This window comes from Hippoglossus stenolepis, chromosome 2 (genome assembly GCF_022539355.2).
Source record: "Hippoglossus stenolepis isolate QCI-W04-F060 chromosome 2, HSTE1.2, whole genome shotgun sequence".
Taxonomy (NCBI): Eukaryota; Metazoa; Chordata; class Actinopteri; order Pleuronectiformes; family Pleuronectidae; genus Hippoglossus; species Hippoglossus stenolepis.
Genome location: NC_061484.1, coordinates 2,487,113 through 2,503,925, shown reverse-complemented (window position 1 = coordinate 2,503,925; position 16,813 = coordinate 2,487,113). Strand labels below are relative to the sequence as shown.

Sequence of the window (16,813 nt, the reverse complement as noted above, 5' to 3'; positions counted from 1 at the left end):
GTATGTCTTCTAAGTGCTCAAGCTAATCAGAATCAATAGCAACATTTTTTGCAATGGTCAAAATCAAGATAGCATCCAAGGTTATGAGACAACACAGATAAATATTACATCCCCAGCTAAATTGAGTGGGTGTGTTTCTCTGTACTGACCCCCCTCCCCCAACACACACACACACACACACACACACACACACACACACACACACACACACACACACCACCACCACCCATAACACAACAAATTTATCACAATCAATCTGTCAATTAGCTCTCGAGGCGCCCGACCATGACAGGCACTTACTGTAAAAATGAGTACAAATTGATAAGAAATAAGTGCATGATGGTCTTATGAAAACTAATGGCGTGTCTGCCAGCTGAGAGGCCGCGTGCTCTAAAACTTATTCTCAGTGTTCACAATGCCAGCGTTGTCTTTTGCGACTCCTTCTCTTCTCGTTGAGACTGTTGCTGTGCGTTTTTTCCTATTCTCTCTGTCCCTCTCTGCCTCTCCAGCTGTGCCCTATCACTCTCCTGTAGAGCTGACTACAGAGCCGACTGTCAGTCTGTCATTTATGGCAAGTGTCATGAAACATTGATGTAATGGCTCTGGAAACCCTTTGGTAACACATCCCACGGTCCTAAATCTTGTCTGCAATAAGGGAGTAGTGCTGCGTCATACCCTTATGCACAGACTTCAGCTGTGGGGCTTTTCTAAAAATAAGTGTGAACGAAAAAAGGGAATCTTCAGAAATCAGATTTCTGAGGACATGCCACAGCTCACTGCTCTTCTCACTTTCTTCAAGCTGTTAAAACTTTTTTTTAAAACAAAGTTTCACGTCTATTTTCTCAGCCTTTTTTTTGGGATCATTTTGATCATTTTCCTACAAGTTCTTCAAATGGACAGTAACGTTGTCGCCAGCTGCCAGAGCATTGATCTCCTGTGATCGTGATCCACCCAGTTTTGATGTTGGGTGCACCTTGAGAGGAACCTTTTTTTACTCATGAAAAGGACATGCTGAATTGTGCAGGATTAGATGAAGATGCAAGTAGCACAGGCTCGGGGTTAAATCACTTGCACATCCACAAAGGCAATTTGTTGTTACTTTGATTTTTCACTGTGACTGATAGATTTTCTTTTTTTTACAAATCTCTTTCACTCACGTCATGATGAGAGTCTCTTCCCCGGGCTCTCCCAGCACCCCGTCCACAAACAGAGGCGTGTTAGTGAAGCTGTACTTGTTCCACTGCCGTCCTTCGTCAAAGCTCAACCTGGAAACACAAACAGCCATTGCACAGGGGACCAGTGCTAATCCCCCGACAGTGTGCACAAGCTAATGACCCTGAGAGTCGTCTAACAACTGTATTTCATATTCCGCGCAGAGCTGAGGCGCTCTGCTCAGTGAACACTGATCAGTGGAAGCTAGACTCATTATGGCTTCAGACACAGAAAGGTGAAACAGGATGGCAATTGTCGGAGCAGAGCTTTCCATGGCTCATGGGTTTTCTATCTAGAATAATATTTCCCCCCAGAGCGAGGAAAACTCATTTGCTTTAGTCTGACTAACTTTCAGTCTTGAAGCTTCCTCCGAGGGAATTAGTCATGCTGTGACAAATGCCGCCTCTGTCATAATGACTCACCATAGGTGTCGGATGGGAAGTGGAGTGTGTCTTATTGCAACCAAGGCGCCTCCTTGGTCAAGATAGAGCACTGCATACTCCTCATCAAAGATCTGCAAGCACACAACAACAATCCAGAGACAACGCTCAGTGGCGGCTTGTTACCCGTGAGCATGTATAACACATGTCTGCACACGGTAACGCCGCATCCCTCCAGCTACACGAGCACACAGTAGACATCACAGTTAGACCTTGCTACATCAGCTTCTGAATAATTACTTTTCATTGTCATGTTTAATTAGAAACAAGCGCCATCAATTGAAAATGGTGAGGGCCAACTACCTGTGCTGTGTGCAGGCACTGAAGCAAATTACTCTTAATATTTGATTTGATCATCAACATAAAAGAAACAATGGCTCGTGTATGTGGATTAAACGCCTGAATGATAAAATGAGGGAGAGTCCTCAATGCACCTCGGATGCATTTTTACTACATGCATTTGTGTTGTATTGTTTTATTTTGCCTGCTGTAAAGCACTTTGTTGTTTGAGTTTATAAGTGCTATACAAATAAAGTTATAATTATTATTTACACTTATACCTTCATAAGGGGGAGTTTACTTGTTCTCCCTGTGTCTGCAAGGCTTTCCACCCACACTCCACACACATGCTGCTGACTCTAAATGTGAATGTGCTTGTCTCTATATGTCGGGATGTGATGGATTGGGGACCTGTCCAGGTTGCATCAACCTCTCGCCCAATGTCCTCTGGCATTGGCTGACATGGCTGTGACCCTCAAAGAATAAGCGCTATAGCTAATCGGTGGATGGACTTTCATGTGTTTAAGCAATCCAACTGAGCTGAACTTTTCAGCGGCAACAATTTGTGGTTCACGCCGGGCAAGGCTCGCGGTAGCTGTGTCGTTTTTGGTCCCCCCTGGCAACAGAGCCCTTGCACGAGGCTCATCCCCTTGCATCGGAGCCTGAAGCATGCATAACGCGGGCAGCTCATGCGGGGCCTGACGGGAGGTGCCCCTTCCACGTGGAAGGAGTGGAAGTATGAGGAGGTAGGAGGAAGATCGCACCAAAGGGGGGTTTCACAAAAGCGTCTGCACTTGGGGGGACTACAATCGTGGCTCCAAACGGGAACTATTCAGAAGTCGTGACCTCCATTGACCCAGACATCGCAGGACTATGTTTGCAGAAGCAGGCGCACCTTCTCATTAGTCTGTTAAATGTCAAAACTCACCAACATGCTGGCCAACTTTTAACATGATTTGTATTGTGTGTGTGTGTGTGTGTGTGTGTGTGTGTGCGCGCATGCACTTGACCTGTTATTTCCGTTATTCCACAAGAGGTCCACGTTCCATCATTAATGCTTTGTTCTTCTTTGTTCATCTCTTGTGACAAAGCTATAACTTGTATCTATACACCAATGTTGGTCAGAGGTACTTGGAGAGCCTATTATTTTCTGAGGTGGTACATTGTGTAAAAAGTTTGAGAACCACTGATCTAAGCTGTAGGGCGGATGAAGCATTTTCAAAGATGAAAATATGCACAATAGCTGCAGTGTCTTTGTGGTTACATGTTTATGCTTCGCAAAACAAAGTGAGGATAATTTGAATTTCAATTGAACTTTAACAGTAGGACATTGCTGCAGTTACAAAAAGTTTGCTCACCTGTCTCCATGTGTTTCCTGCATCTGAGGTGATGTACACACTGACGTTGCTGGGGGTCAGCTCCGAGCCAAATGAGCCTGAAGGTAAGACAGAGAACAGATAGACAATAAACCACAGTAAGTTTTTTGGAGGAAAGGCAAACTGCATAATGCAAGGCACAGGAAATGAACTCCGTGCGAGAGCAAATGAGCCGCGGTATTTAGAAAGAGCCTTTAGACTGACAGTAGTGATACAGCAGGGGGCTCCAGGCTGCAGCTGCAGACGGAGCCTGTAATTACACTGCTCCACAAGATCTACAGTGCAGTGCGACATTAGCCCATACTCCTAAATTAACCAATAAATCCAGATTACTGTATTCATCTTTCAGCACTTCTGGCCGCATTAAGACAAGCTCTATGAAGGCTGTACGGACTCCTTTACAGACTGCTGCACTTATTTTAATTTAGCCTGTAATTGGTGGCAGGCGGTTAAACACGAGGCTGGAAGCTACGGTCGGCGTTTCAGAGGTATGGTTACCTCAAAGTGTAAAACCTAACTGAGTGACAATGTGCTTTACAATCCCAAACATATAGAAAGAAAAGCTGACAGTTGAAAATTCAGATTTTCTTGACTTCCTTTGATGGATTTTCTCACCAAGGTGGAATTCAGTAAAGCCAAATTTTCCCAGCTGACGTTAAAGGGGCATTTTCTGGGTACTGTTCAATGGCTCTATGTTTATAAATGTAGATATGTTAATGAATGGTAATTGTAAAAACTTTTGGTAGCAGTCCAGTAGATTACCTCCGCTGGCAGGGACAGTGGCTGCAATGTAGTCCACCAGTAAAAGGCTTATATTGTTATTCAGGGTCTTTGCTGCAGTCTGTCAACATTGCACATGTTTCACTCAACAAGTCTGACTCTCAACCCTGCAGGTCTTTAGATTATTGCTTCTCTCTTCTTCACTCTGCATTCGCCTAATTTTCCGGAGCTCTTAGCTCATACACTCCAGCTGAAACAAACAGGGACAACCATCGAAGTCGGATGCTGCATCGATAGTGTCCAGATCAGAAAAATATTCAGCCATAATAGTTTGTCTCGGTAAAATCCAAACTCCTCTCTCCAACTCTCTCTCTCACTGATGTTTCCACTTCCATTTCCCCCCAAGTTGAAGAGCAAACAAGGAGATAGACAGAGGCAGCAAGCAGAGGAGGGACAACGAGCAGTTTATAGTGAATCCTTTCATTGAGCGAGAGATATTTAAGCGAGTCTTAGCAAAGGTACTCAGTAAAGAGCAACTTAACACAGTTAGAACACAGCCCAATTTATATATTCCAAAAATACCTTAAACCCATATAAACCTGCTGCAGGTCCCTTTATCGCGGTATACCACACAAACACAGATTGGACCAACAACCGCTCAAACTGCAGTTCAGTATCTTGGCCAAGCACTTTAGGAGCCAGGGATCGTGCAACAGAATCTCTAATTAGTGGCTTTACCTCCTAAGCCACAGCCGCCCCACCATACAGTCTCGTCCAAATTTCATAGAATAGTAGTTTCACTCTCATTCTAATGTCTTCGCCTGCTGTGTGTTGCCTGGGATTTCATGAGTGTGTCTTTTTCCCAACAGAAACTGAAAGCGGTGACAGTAAATCGAGTCCTGTGGAGTCTTCCACCTTCACCGAGCTACTGGATTTTCTGCTACGACTGAACAACTGCTGCGAGGAACGTGACAGATTGGAAATAAAAAACACTGGAAGTGTTATTCATTGACTGTACATTCACAAACTCAACCAAAAGAAGATTTGTGTCAATTTACTTTTGAAAGGAACATTTTTCTCTTCTTGAGAATTTGTGTTTTCATCCCAGGTTGTGTTTGACTGCTTTTACTGTTGTTAAACAGCTTTTTTGAATCAACCTCTCTGAGATTTTGTGTTTTACACCATTTCTGAAAACATCAGTGAACACTGAACTTCAGTCACGCAAGCTTCAGTCCCAAACCTTTAACTTAAGTAATGAACCACAGAGTAGAAACCCTCACCCTAACACTGAATTATAAATTGCATGCAGGGATGTGGAAACTGGCCATTTAGTTTCAAACTCAGGATTCAAAGCTGATAGTTATTATATAATCATTATAATATTTGTTTATTGTCTTAATCATGAGTGAATAATCACTCATTACTTTGAAAAAAAAGTACCACCATGCTGTAAGTCCATCGCGTCAAAAGCTGAACTTAGAACTAGGTCTTTACAATCAACTGGACATTGACAACAGATTACACAATATTTGTGATATTTATACTGTTGCACTTTCGATGTCACCATATGCAGAGATTTCACCGGAGAAGTGAAGTGCTATCATCAGAGTAATGATGTCCAAAACTACCAATTTCAATATAAATTGGCAGGTATATCCACTATTCCACCTCTTTCGACGTATTGGTTGTGTCACAAGCTAATGATGAATATTTCCTTTGATTGTTTTGGACATTTTGTCATTTAAAGAACGACAAGTAACGAAGCAAAATCAGTCAATTGCTCTCACAATTCACAATATTTCACCAATGTCCCAGCACCCAAACTTTAAGAATGAGCTTGGCTTTCTCCCGAAACCCGAGGGGACTGTCTCTGTGTTTGTGACAGTGTCGGCCCATCCAGGAGTAAATATCACTGAGGTGTGAATTCAGCTGAGGGGGCAGCTGATCTTCATTTCTTTGTTTTCCCCCACAGTGAGTCGCTGGGAGACCTTGCTTCGTCTCCCGTGTTCTCAGGGACAGTGTGATGCTCTGACGACTGAGCCAATGAGAATGTGTAGTGTTCTGTTGTCCTGTCAATCGCCCCTGTTTGAAGGTGAGGATGACACACGCATGTTGTCCGATTCCTGTGGGAGTCGTATACTGATGCTGAACAGGGACGGACAACTGAGGACAAGAGTTAAAAAAGTGCAAACAGCCAAATTCGGCTGCATAGGAGACGTCAGCATTGAAGAGCTGCAGCGGAAACATTACTGCACAGAAGCGTTGAGTGCCAAGATTTCCAGCTAATTCAAAGAGGCAGATTTCTTTTCTTCTTTGTCGGCCTAAGTGATTTTTATGGTCTTTGTCTCTTTGAGTTAGCATAACATTATCTTATGCATCCATGAATGGAAAGAAGAAAGACGAACAAAAGGAGATACACAAGTCGATTGTGAACACCAGTACCAATAACAAAAAATATAAAAAATGAACCGCAGAATTGGAGATGGGTTTTGTTTATGCCTCAATTTTTGTCCTGTGATGAATGAAGTTTAAAAAAAACGAACAATTCAGAATCCATTTGATGCAACTGGATGCATTCACTTAACATTCTTTTCAGGAGCACTTGCTGTCTGCAAAGTGTAACTCATTTCTAATCTTAAAATGCTTTAATCCAGTACCTTTATAAAAATATATGTGGGCACCTGAGAGGAGTCATTTGTTTACCACTCAAGAATGACAAAGAATGCATCTGTTAATAACTGCATAAGAGATAAACAAAAAAAGGTCAGAAGTGGTTTTAACAGGAGAAACTAAAGAGAAAAGAGAGGAATCCTCAGAAGTGCAAGAAGAAAGACGATGGAGACGACATGTCAGTCAGAAGAGATTCCCTTTCACCCACCTGATGCGACAATGATCCCCGGCGCTGACTCCCTGCTGGCTATGTTTCCAGATGTGTAGGGATTTGCAGAAACTTGGAGATGGAGATGTAGCGAACAGTACGGCTGTAGGAGAAAAATCAGAGAACTCAATCATCAGAGCTATCAAACCAAGTCTAAACAGTATCAATAAAAAGACTATTCTGAATAAAGCGGCTGCGGCATCGACTCCCAAGTCATAAGTTACAAACACCATTTCCCCATTGGCTGGGCTCACCATTAATTTTGATTGGGTTAACCTTTACCGACACAATTCTCATTACGACCCAGCAAAATGCCAGTGGTGCAGGCCATGTTGTGACGGGCTGTTTAGAGGTTTATTAAAACTCTGACATTTCCTGACAAATGACTGTGTAATATGGGTGGAAGGCGAGGCATGCCACAGAATCACTAATTGGTTTATCAAAGGAGGTTGATGATTTTCATATATGGGCAATTCTACCGAATTAGCTCAAATCAGTGCTGCAAACATCTTTGAATACGAAGTGTCTTTTCCCTAAACTTTTAATACATGTGAATTGCAGTTACAGTTGATTCTCTTATTATTTTCATATGGATTTTATTACCCCTAGCCCCAACCCCCCCGACATTGGTCACAACGAAAACACAATAATATACATTAAAATTGGAAGGGTTACATTGTCTTATTTAAATTTAGTTTTCATTTCTCTGCTTTTGTTTTCACAGGTAAATCCATGCCAATATATTTTATATTCCATTTTTTCAAGTGTCATTTATAAGATTCGTTGTATTTAAAACGTTTTTTTTCTTGACTGTCATATCTGTAGATAACTCACAATATACAATTTATATTTATATTGACAGTAATGTGTTGGTAGTAACACAGAATGTCAGCTGCACATATGCAGGCAACACATACAGCAGACACACATCTGATGGTAAATGTCAACACAGAGCAGTATCTGGATGTCAGATTACTCCTCCCTGCAGAGCTGTAGGATAGAGTGGATGTTGAGGAGAGCAGAGAGAAGAGACAATGTGCACAAACACATTGATTTTCTACCATAAATAAACATCTGACAATGTGGACGTTCTGAGAATCATTTAAAACATTTTTTTTACAAGGATCATCAATGAACACATTTAACCTTTACTCTTTCCTGTTTTATCCTTTTACACCCCGAGTCTTCCTACATTTTCCCAACTTTTGATTTCCTACTTTTCCAGTTTCTACATTCTTTGATGAATTACCCACATTGAGTCTGGTTCTACAGGTTTCTTCCAGTAATGAGGGAGTTTTTTTCTCTCCATAGTCGCCAAAGTGCTGCTCATTGTGGGAACTGTTGGGGTTCTCTATACATTTTAAGTTCTCAACCTTAATGTTATGATTTGTTGCTGAAAATTGAACTGAATTGAGTACCTTTTTATTCATTTTTTGCCATTGAACTTCTGAAGCACTTTGCAACCTTGTTTAGATAAGTGCTATTCAAATACAATTATTATTATTATTATTATTATTGGATCAGTTGTAGATTGTCCGATACATCTGCTGAACCACTGCATTCAAGCGAAACCTATAGTTTCCCACTGAAATCCAGACTTGTGACTAAATTTATTTCAAAATGGTGGGACACAGCTTCTCACCATGGAGCCATGAGAGAGGGCACACACACTTCCTGGTCAAGAATATCAGTATGGCTAAAATTCATCTCAGCCCATGGATTAAAACTTAAAACAGTAGTGACATGAAAATGTAGTGTAACATTTTATTTTTACATTAAAATTCTTGATAAAAATACATTAAATTAACTTTGCTTTAAAAAATATTAAAAAATATATTTTTGCGAAAAAAACCTACAAAAATAAAATATTTATATTTTAATACAATCTTCTAAATTGGGTGTTAGTGTTAAAACAAAAGACTCCAGAATAAAAGTTCTCGATACATTTCATTTTTTATATGCATTAAGTATATTGCTATCTCAAATATTATTCTGAGTTTCAATAGAAAAAAAGAGTTAAGTAAAGATCTGATATTTACAAACATAAATGCTCAATACATTTTTTGGATGTTGGACAACAGTTTGACAGAATGGCCGACATGTTAGATGAAGATACATCAGATCTATGTTATCCTCTGAGTCTGGCTATAACTCTTTTACAAATATTAGTAGAGAGTGATACACTGTTAGATTGTGTATTTAAAATTCCAGACCTTGAGTCAGATCGACTATGAGAAGCAGCCAACTTTGAGATACTAAGACAGATAAAAAAAACAAAAAAACAGACAGCATTGTCTTCTCTGCCTGACACCTCTTTCTGTCTGTGTTTCTTAAATGGGAGGTCAGCTTATTGGACTGAATCAAAATGGCTGACCTTTCTGCTCAGCAGCCTCAGAGCACTCAGCTTTGACGGGCGCTGCTCTTTTTTGAGCTCGGCCTCTCATTGCTGCTGGGATCAGTCAACTCCTGTCAAGGCCCCTCTTTGATGGAAGTGCACACTTATAAAAAAACATGCATGAACTCGCGGATAGACACTCACTAGCACACAGTGAATGTTGTTGCCCCTCAGGTCTTTGCTCGGCGCCTGCAGCAGCCTCCAGTCTCTGCCTCTGTTGTAGGTGATGTGCGTCTTTACTTGGTTATCCGTCTTCCTGTTGGCCAGGAACATCCCTTTTATTCCCGCTACCTGGGAAATTAGAAAAAAAAAGCAGCTCACAGCTCCGGGGACAACGCAGCCACGTGTGCTAGCCTCGTCTGTATCGTCGTCTGTACTTTATGTGGCAACAAAGCCACATAAAGTCACACACACTGAGTGGAAAATGATCGACTGTCTGGGAGCTTGTGAGTAATCAATGTGTGTCCTAAATGAATCTGACTCCTCGCTTGTGGCTCACAGGAATAAGTGAAGGGATGCAGAATTGAATCAGTGACAGTCGCATCAGGCAAAGTAACTCTACTTTGGTAATTGTCACATACTTCAATCTCCCTTGGAGGAGAGATTTAGCATATTCTACATTTTGGGTGGTGACCCCAATCAAGAGGGTGGATTTGATTCTACCGCGGAGGCCACAGGAAGGCATGAGTGGCATCACTAACAGCTTCCTTTTCGGATTCAGGTAGACCTCTCCATTCTACTTGTACTGCTGATATGTCTTTAAATACCCTACCTGCACACTGGAGCCACAGCTTCAGCATTAGCTCTTTAACTCACTTAATTTCGGATTAGATGCATTTTGTGAAGTAATATCTGCAGTTATTCATCAAAGAAAGAAATAATCTCAGCCTCCCAAAAATCTATATCCCTGGCACAATCCCCTCTAGCCTTTGTTGATGTCAGCACTTTGAAGCTGCTTCGTATTCACACAATGTGCTCTGAAGACTGTAGGCCTACCGCAGCAGGGTCTTTTTTTCCCACAATGACAAAAGAAGCACGTTTCATCGTCTCTGTCGCCAAGCTCTAAAATATTGATCACTGTTCATAATAACTTGCAGGCTAGGCACTCATCAAGCAGGCCCTTTGTTTGATGCTGCAGACCTGGAGATAGAAAGAGGCCTCATGTGCAGTGTACAAATCCAACACTAAAGACCAATGTTGATTCCCAGCATGGTGTTATATGTTCAAGTACAGATTTGATATCATGCCATTTGCAACCAAATGGGTTGTTTCTTTACCTCATATAGATTGACCATGACGTTGCCCTCGTGGCCCATGCTGCTGACCACATTCTCCAGAGCCAGCGTGTAGTAGACCCCTGACGTGTCGGACACATACAGGTTGTAGGTTTCGTTTTGGTTCCACTCCTGCACGGCTGCCACCACACGGTTCTCATCCGTACTGATCACATGCAGGTCCTGGCCGAGAGAGAAATGTATGGGATAACAATGGCACACTAGGTAACCACAGTGTTGTATATTATTCTTTATCATTCCCTTATCATTCTGTTTTGTTTTATGTGCAGCTTTTATGTGGATACTTGTTTTTAGCTTATATCTGTGCTGTGGTATATGATTGTTCGGAATAAAATCTGTCATAATAACATGAAAAGGAGTTGTTCCAGCATTAATATGATCCTGTCAGAATGGTGAGAAACTAAGTACATATTTTTTGTCATGACGGAAGCACTATGCTGACAACGTCCTCACCCAGGGAACACGCTGTGTTCCTGTTAAAGAATTTGATACCAACTTATCATGTCACTGCAAGGAATGTTTGCATAGTTTGTTAACCAATTTATAATATGCCAATTGATTTGTTCTTATAATAAAAGTTAATAATTTGTCATTATGAAATAAAATACATCATGTTATAATGTGCAAAGGGTTTCATTAAAACTAAACATCTTGTTCTAAACAGAAACTGCAGGATGTGGCAGCATTAAGTGCCAACATATTAGTGCATTAAAATCTACAGTACATTGTAATATAGATGCAGCGAACTCTCTTAAGCACACTGTGTAAGTACTAAGATTAGACATTTAAATGGATCTGAAATTAATTCAATACAAATACATTTAATCTGAATACACCCTTATATGTAATTAACATCACCTCTCAGGATGCTGTATGTGCCAATAAGGAATAATAAACTTTTATATTGTATACTGTTCTTAGACACCTGCTGGGTTTAATCATATGCAACAATCAGATATGTTACATCTTCTGCAGTCACATATTTGAACTCAGAGGATACGGCAGTCATTAACACTACACCAGGCTTATCGGGCAGAGATTATGCAGCCGAGGCCATGCTGTTCGGTTCTGTTCTTCATCTGCCTCTCACTGTGCCAATAGCACCTTGCAGTGAGCAGACATCAACCGGGGAGGGGGGCCCGGGGCTTGATTGAATAAAACATGTTTAATTGTCAATGGAGGACGTGACAGGCAAGGCTGTGTTCGACGCAGAGCAGCACGGAATAACAACTCTGGGAACACTGTTGAGAGTTGCTTTTGGTCTTGATTTGCCCGTAAATAACAAAAAGGAGAGTCACACAGAGGCAGCGCATTACTGCAACTTTAGTCCACGTAAGCGAACGGGGCTGGGAGCGTACTGATGTGTGCCTCGGCATGCAGAGAACGTCCACAGGCAGCAGCTTTACATTCCTCTCATGTATCCTTGGTGACAGATGATGAGATATGGACTCTCACCAAATATCAGTTAATTATTCTCAAATCCGTTCATTTTGATGTAACGTTAAGGTGCAGATATGTCACTTACCTTGGGTAGGGTGTACTTGGGCAGCTTCATCGGGGTAAAGACGTCTCTTTTAGCAGACACGTAGTAGATTGGCCTCCCCGCAGTTGATACCTTAAGGTGATGAAGGCGTCGAGTGTAAACATTTGGGGAGACGCGTAGAATAAAGTCACCACAGGGACACATAAAGCTACACTTACAGCACCTGTCTAACAATGACCTTGAAAAATGTCTTGCAATATCCTCACACTTCGTACCTCATACACTGTAACAATGTTTTTCACAGAGTAAACTGGCCAATTACCCACCTGGACAAAGACATACTCATCTTGCACCACCAGAGAATTGGGGTCAATGTAGCCTGGGAATGGTTTGCCCTTGTTGGCATCTGTGCAGTTCTGCAGCTTGCAGGTGACATACAGTGCCTCTGCTCCCACACAAACAAACACACACACACACACAAAGACACACCCAAGCACACATGTCAAGCCATGGCTTCTGCAATGTTATTAGCCAATGAAGAAAGGCAGCCTTCACCCAGAGCCAAGCGGCCTCCTTAGGCTTCCTACATTACTCGTGTCAATAAAGTGGTCCCAGTAAGGGAGGAGCCGGGCGGAGGGGAAGACAGATGAACACAGAGGCCAATTGCTTTCTTTGCCTTCAATCGCAGCGCTGGGAGAGACCTGTCCCCACGTGTTAGCCTCTGCCAAAAAAGTGTTGGCTTCCTCCACGCGCACATGATCAATAGTGATAGTCTCTGGCTATGCAACTGTAACATCTGACACAACTAATGTTTGCTGTGTGTGTTTGCATGGCTGTCTCTGTCTGTTGTGTTGGCCTCAAAGAGGGTGTTCTCACAGAAAGATGGCAACGATACTTTGAGAGCTTTTCGAAAAATGAGCGAACTGAAAAAGGATGTGGTATTTATTGAGTATTAAAAGGGCACTCCATCAGCTTTGCGTTGCGACTGAAAGAAGACGGGCTTAAATCGTTGCAGCCGAATCTTGTCGTGCCTGATATGGTTTCAACTTCGTAACTGTTGACTCTTTAATTTCTCATAATGCACGTGATCAAAACCCAGGTCAAGATTACCACCTAATGACATCATCATCCCCTGATGAAATCACATTATACATTATACTATAAAATATACACTATGTTAGTAAAGTGCTTTTTACAGTCACTCTCCCAAGACTATAAACTGTTTAAAAAGACGGAGATCCCCTTCAAAACATGATTTAAAAAGTTTACTAAATGTATTGCAAATATATAATTTGTTTATACCATTACTTAAAAGTCAAAATCGTAAATGGCTCGGAGAGAATAATCTTAATAATAAATTGGAGGAATTATGGGGACAAAAAAAACCAGACAATGTACTTTTTTCGAAAGATTCTGACATCAGATGTCGTAAGGAAATTAAGTCAAATTCTATATATCAACCTACAATATCCCAGTGTTCATTGTCATTCAGGAGAATAAGTGACATTTCTTGGCCACTGAGCTAAATTACTTGCTTTTAAAAGCATTCTAATATATGCATTACTTTTCTCTCCATTGTCATTGTGTGTCCCCAGACTTGGCCATTTGCGTTGTCCCTTTGCATTACCCTTCAGCAGAATTGTCCACACAACTCCTGGTTCCTCTCTACTTTAGGACAATGCTCAGGGTACAGTACAAAGACAGCAGAAAATGGAGAGCTGAACTCGGAATTCAATTACTCACGTCCTTCAGAGATGCTGGTTTCCAGGTGAATTAGGCCCGGCTCTTTGTCCAGACCCATTTTCGACCTGAAAGGAGGACAAATGTGTTTCAGGAACATCACTGCTGGTCTTTTGCTGTTGGGCAGGTGCTACCTACCGTGGATGCTGTCTGACCTGAGCGATTGCATGCTGCAAAGTCAGACAAATGTATAGCTACAGCGTGGGTAAGACGAGTGCTATGACAGTTGCAGTAAACATCAGCAAGCAATTGGCAGCATAAATTACCACATGTATGTCTTCATCGTCATTGGCAGTTTAAAGTGTAAGGAGAAGAAAGACCTCAGGTTTACTGAGTGATCTAAATGTTCAGAGGCCCCAGAAGGTCCTTTCCCCCCCATAGAAAGATGGAGGAGGATGTTTCCTAACATCATTAGAAGAGGAAAAGCCATTGATTTTCTCGCTACAGTCGGGATGCCCACAGTTGGAATAGCATATAATCATTACGGCATTAAATATGTATTAAAAAGACTGGGGGATCAGAGGAGAAGCAAAGGCAGAACACACATGGAGGGGGGAGAGAGACGGGGAGGTGGAGAGAGAGAGAGAGAGAATGTGTGGACAGGTAGCACACACATAAATGGAGAGAGAAATAAAAGGGGTCCGTGTGAGAGGAATGAGAAGCAGACACAGTGAGAGAGAGAGACCACCATAGCCTCTAATCATTATACTTATCGGTAGTATTGGTCATTTCCCAGATGAAACACAACTGTGAATATGATGGCCTACTTATCCAAATTTACATTTCCATTTTTTCCTGAATAATCCATTCAGGTACCTAAGAGCAGTGGTAGGCAGTCAGAGACAAAGTCTTTGAGTTAGCGGAGCTATACGGTTTGTTTAAGCTTGGGAGGCAAACCTGGGCTTTTAAGTCGCTGTGCCTCCAGTGGTGTCTATGTGTGACACCGGTTTGGGCAGCTGTGTGGTCTCTGTGGAGACTTGGCATGGGAACAGGTGGAAAAACAACAGCACTTGGAAGTGAGATGGAGCTGATGCCTTGCAAAATATCGCACACGGGCAGCTGCACGTGTTTTTTTGAAGGGATATGCATGGTCACATGTTTAGCAGAACATTTTATGACTGCACACAATAAGCTCACAAACTGATTAGCTGAGAAATGTAGAGCACCGTTTGTTCCACTTCACACCGACCGGCGCTGTGTGGCGGAGCACTGCTCAGGTCGACCAAATAATACGCTTACACTCTTCATCTTCCTTACATGTTTGGTGGCCACATGTGCAGCAGACGTAAGCTCCCTCTGCAGCCTCATTATCAGGGCTTCCACCACACCTACCGCACAGTGTGCGTCCTAAAATAGATCTCTGACAGCTTCTGCAGCATCAGCCCTCCAGGCTCCCTTCACTCCTGGCTGCCCAGCTTGTTACTACCCTGACAGTTCCTCCGCAGTTTGCTGAGGCAAAAGCTTTTTGTCTTATGTTAGAAACAGTGTCGGGGGCAGACACCACTGGGTTAGAGAAGCACCTGTGTGGTGGTGAAACTGTTTAGCTGTGGAAAGCATGGAAGAGCAGGTCACAGTGATGGTGAATGTAATAACTAAAGATATGCATGCATCTGAAAGAATAGGAATGACAACAAATAAAGAGAGCAGTATGTCATAATTTGGGTTTAAAGGCTTTGCTGAGGCGGAACAGATTATTTACACCCTGTAAAAAGGAAACCAATACTAAGACTTAACTAAAGACTCATTTTGAAGCTTCCCTCTATAGCTGCACACTGTCAGTCATATAAAGTAACTGTCTGCCACAGAGGAAGATCAGGCATGTCAGACACATGAATAATGGAAATCTTAAAAACCTCTCTGGCTCATCAACTCTTCACTCTGTGGAGCAGAGTGACTAAGTCTGTCCAGGACATACAGTGTCAGAGCTGCTCTTCACTTGGATTTTAATTCAACATTAGCTTTAGCTATAGTTTCCAGGCAGTTACAGTTTTTTCTTCTTAGCAACAAATCAAAAGTGCATCAATTGCATGAAATACAGTGTTGATGACAAATAGACACATTGGAGCTTTATGTTGTCAGGAACTGGTCTCAGTAGTTTTCCAGACATCTGGAACTGACCAAATCCAGAAAGGCAAATACATCAGTACAATATGACAAATTAATCTGTTTTATATTGAATATTCATTAGCATCACTTGAAATGTGTCTGCTATTCCAATACATTTGCTTGACTGCTGTCTTGTTACTATGCTCTCTGTATAAAGGGGTACATTATTATGAATGCCTCTTTCTGTATCATGTTGGTGTCTGGAGAATGGCATCTGTAGTTCTGATTGGTTCAAGAAGACCGAGAGAGAGGTGAGTTCTCTCTAGAACATTCTCCTGCTATTGAGTAGCAGCTATAGTAGCTCAGCATAGGTCAAAAACCAGCTGGTTCGAAAGCTATGGAGCCATATTCATTCATTTGAGAGAAAAAAAATCAACTCTTGTTTCCGAATTAATGGGATTATTATATCAAAATAGAAAATAAAAAACTGTTCTAGTTTTTCTGAATTAACCAAATGGCCTTTGATCCCAAGAGAATGTCCTACCTGTGTAGTTTGATCTAGTTTGACCTTGGTTTAGGTTTGAGACATTGGGAGGCACTTGTGTCTTTAGGTCAAATTGATGAAATTGTCATTAGTCTGTTGGCTTTGTTCAGGAACCTCAGGACTACGGGATTGTAACCTGCAGAAAGCTAAACCAGAAGAGATATATAAGAACGGATAGATGGATGGATGGATGGATAGATAAATAGATAGATAGATAGATAGATAGATAGACAGATTTATAGATAGATAGATAGATAGATAGACAGATTTATAGATAGATAGATAGATAGACAGATTTATAGATAGATAGATAGATAGATAGATAGACAGACAGACAGACAGACAGACAGACAGACAGACAGACAGACAGATAGATAGATAGATAGATAGATAGATAGATAGATA

At 41.6% G+C, this 16,813-nt stretch overlaps 1 protein-coding gene across 7 annotated transcripts in view; it reads right to left on the bottom strand.

Moving 5' to 3' along the window:
* LOC118121666 (VPS10 domain-containing receptor SorCS1) overlaps positions 1-16,813 on the bottom strand; it is a 152,513-nt gene that overhangs the window by 24,078 nt on the left and 111,622 nt on the right. For all 7 annotated transcript variants that reach the window (XR_007034868.1, XR_007034867.1, XR_007034866.1 and 4 more), the window contains exons 6-14: positions 13,822-13,886; positions 12,405-12,523; positions 12,121-12,210; positions 10,578-10,757; positions 9,445-9,591; positions 6,906-7,008; positions 3,290-3,366; positions 1,635-1,726; positions 1,158-1,265 (exon numbers count right to left, since the gene is read on the bottom strand). Coding sequence is in view for 4 of the 7 variants with exons in the window: in XM_047343562.1 (XP_047199518.1) it covers positions 1,158-1,265; positions 1,635-1,726; positions 3,290-3,366; positions 6,906-7,008; positions 9,445-9,591; positions 10,578-10,757; positions 12,121-12,210; positions 12,405-12,523; positions 13,822-13,886 (981 nt within the window). In the remaining 3 variants the exon portion in view is untranslated. The remainder of the gene's footprint in view (positions 1-1,157; positions 1,266-1,634; positions 1,727-3,289; positions 3,367-6,905; positions 7,009-9,444; positions 9,592-10,577; positions 10,758-12,120; positions 12,211-12,404; positions 12,524-13,821; positions 13,887-16,813) is intronic.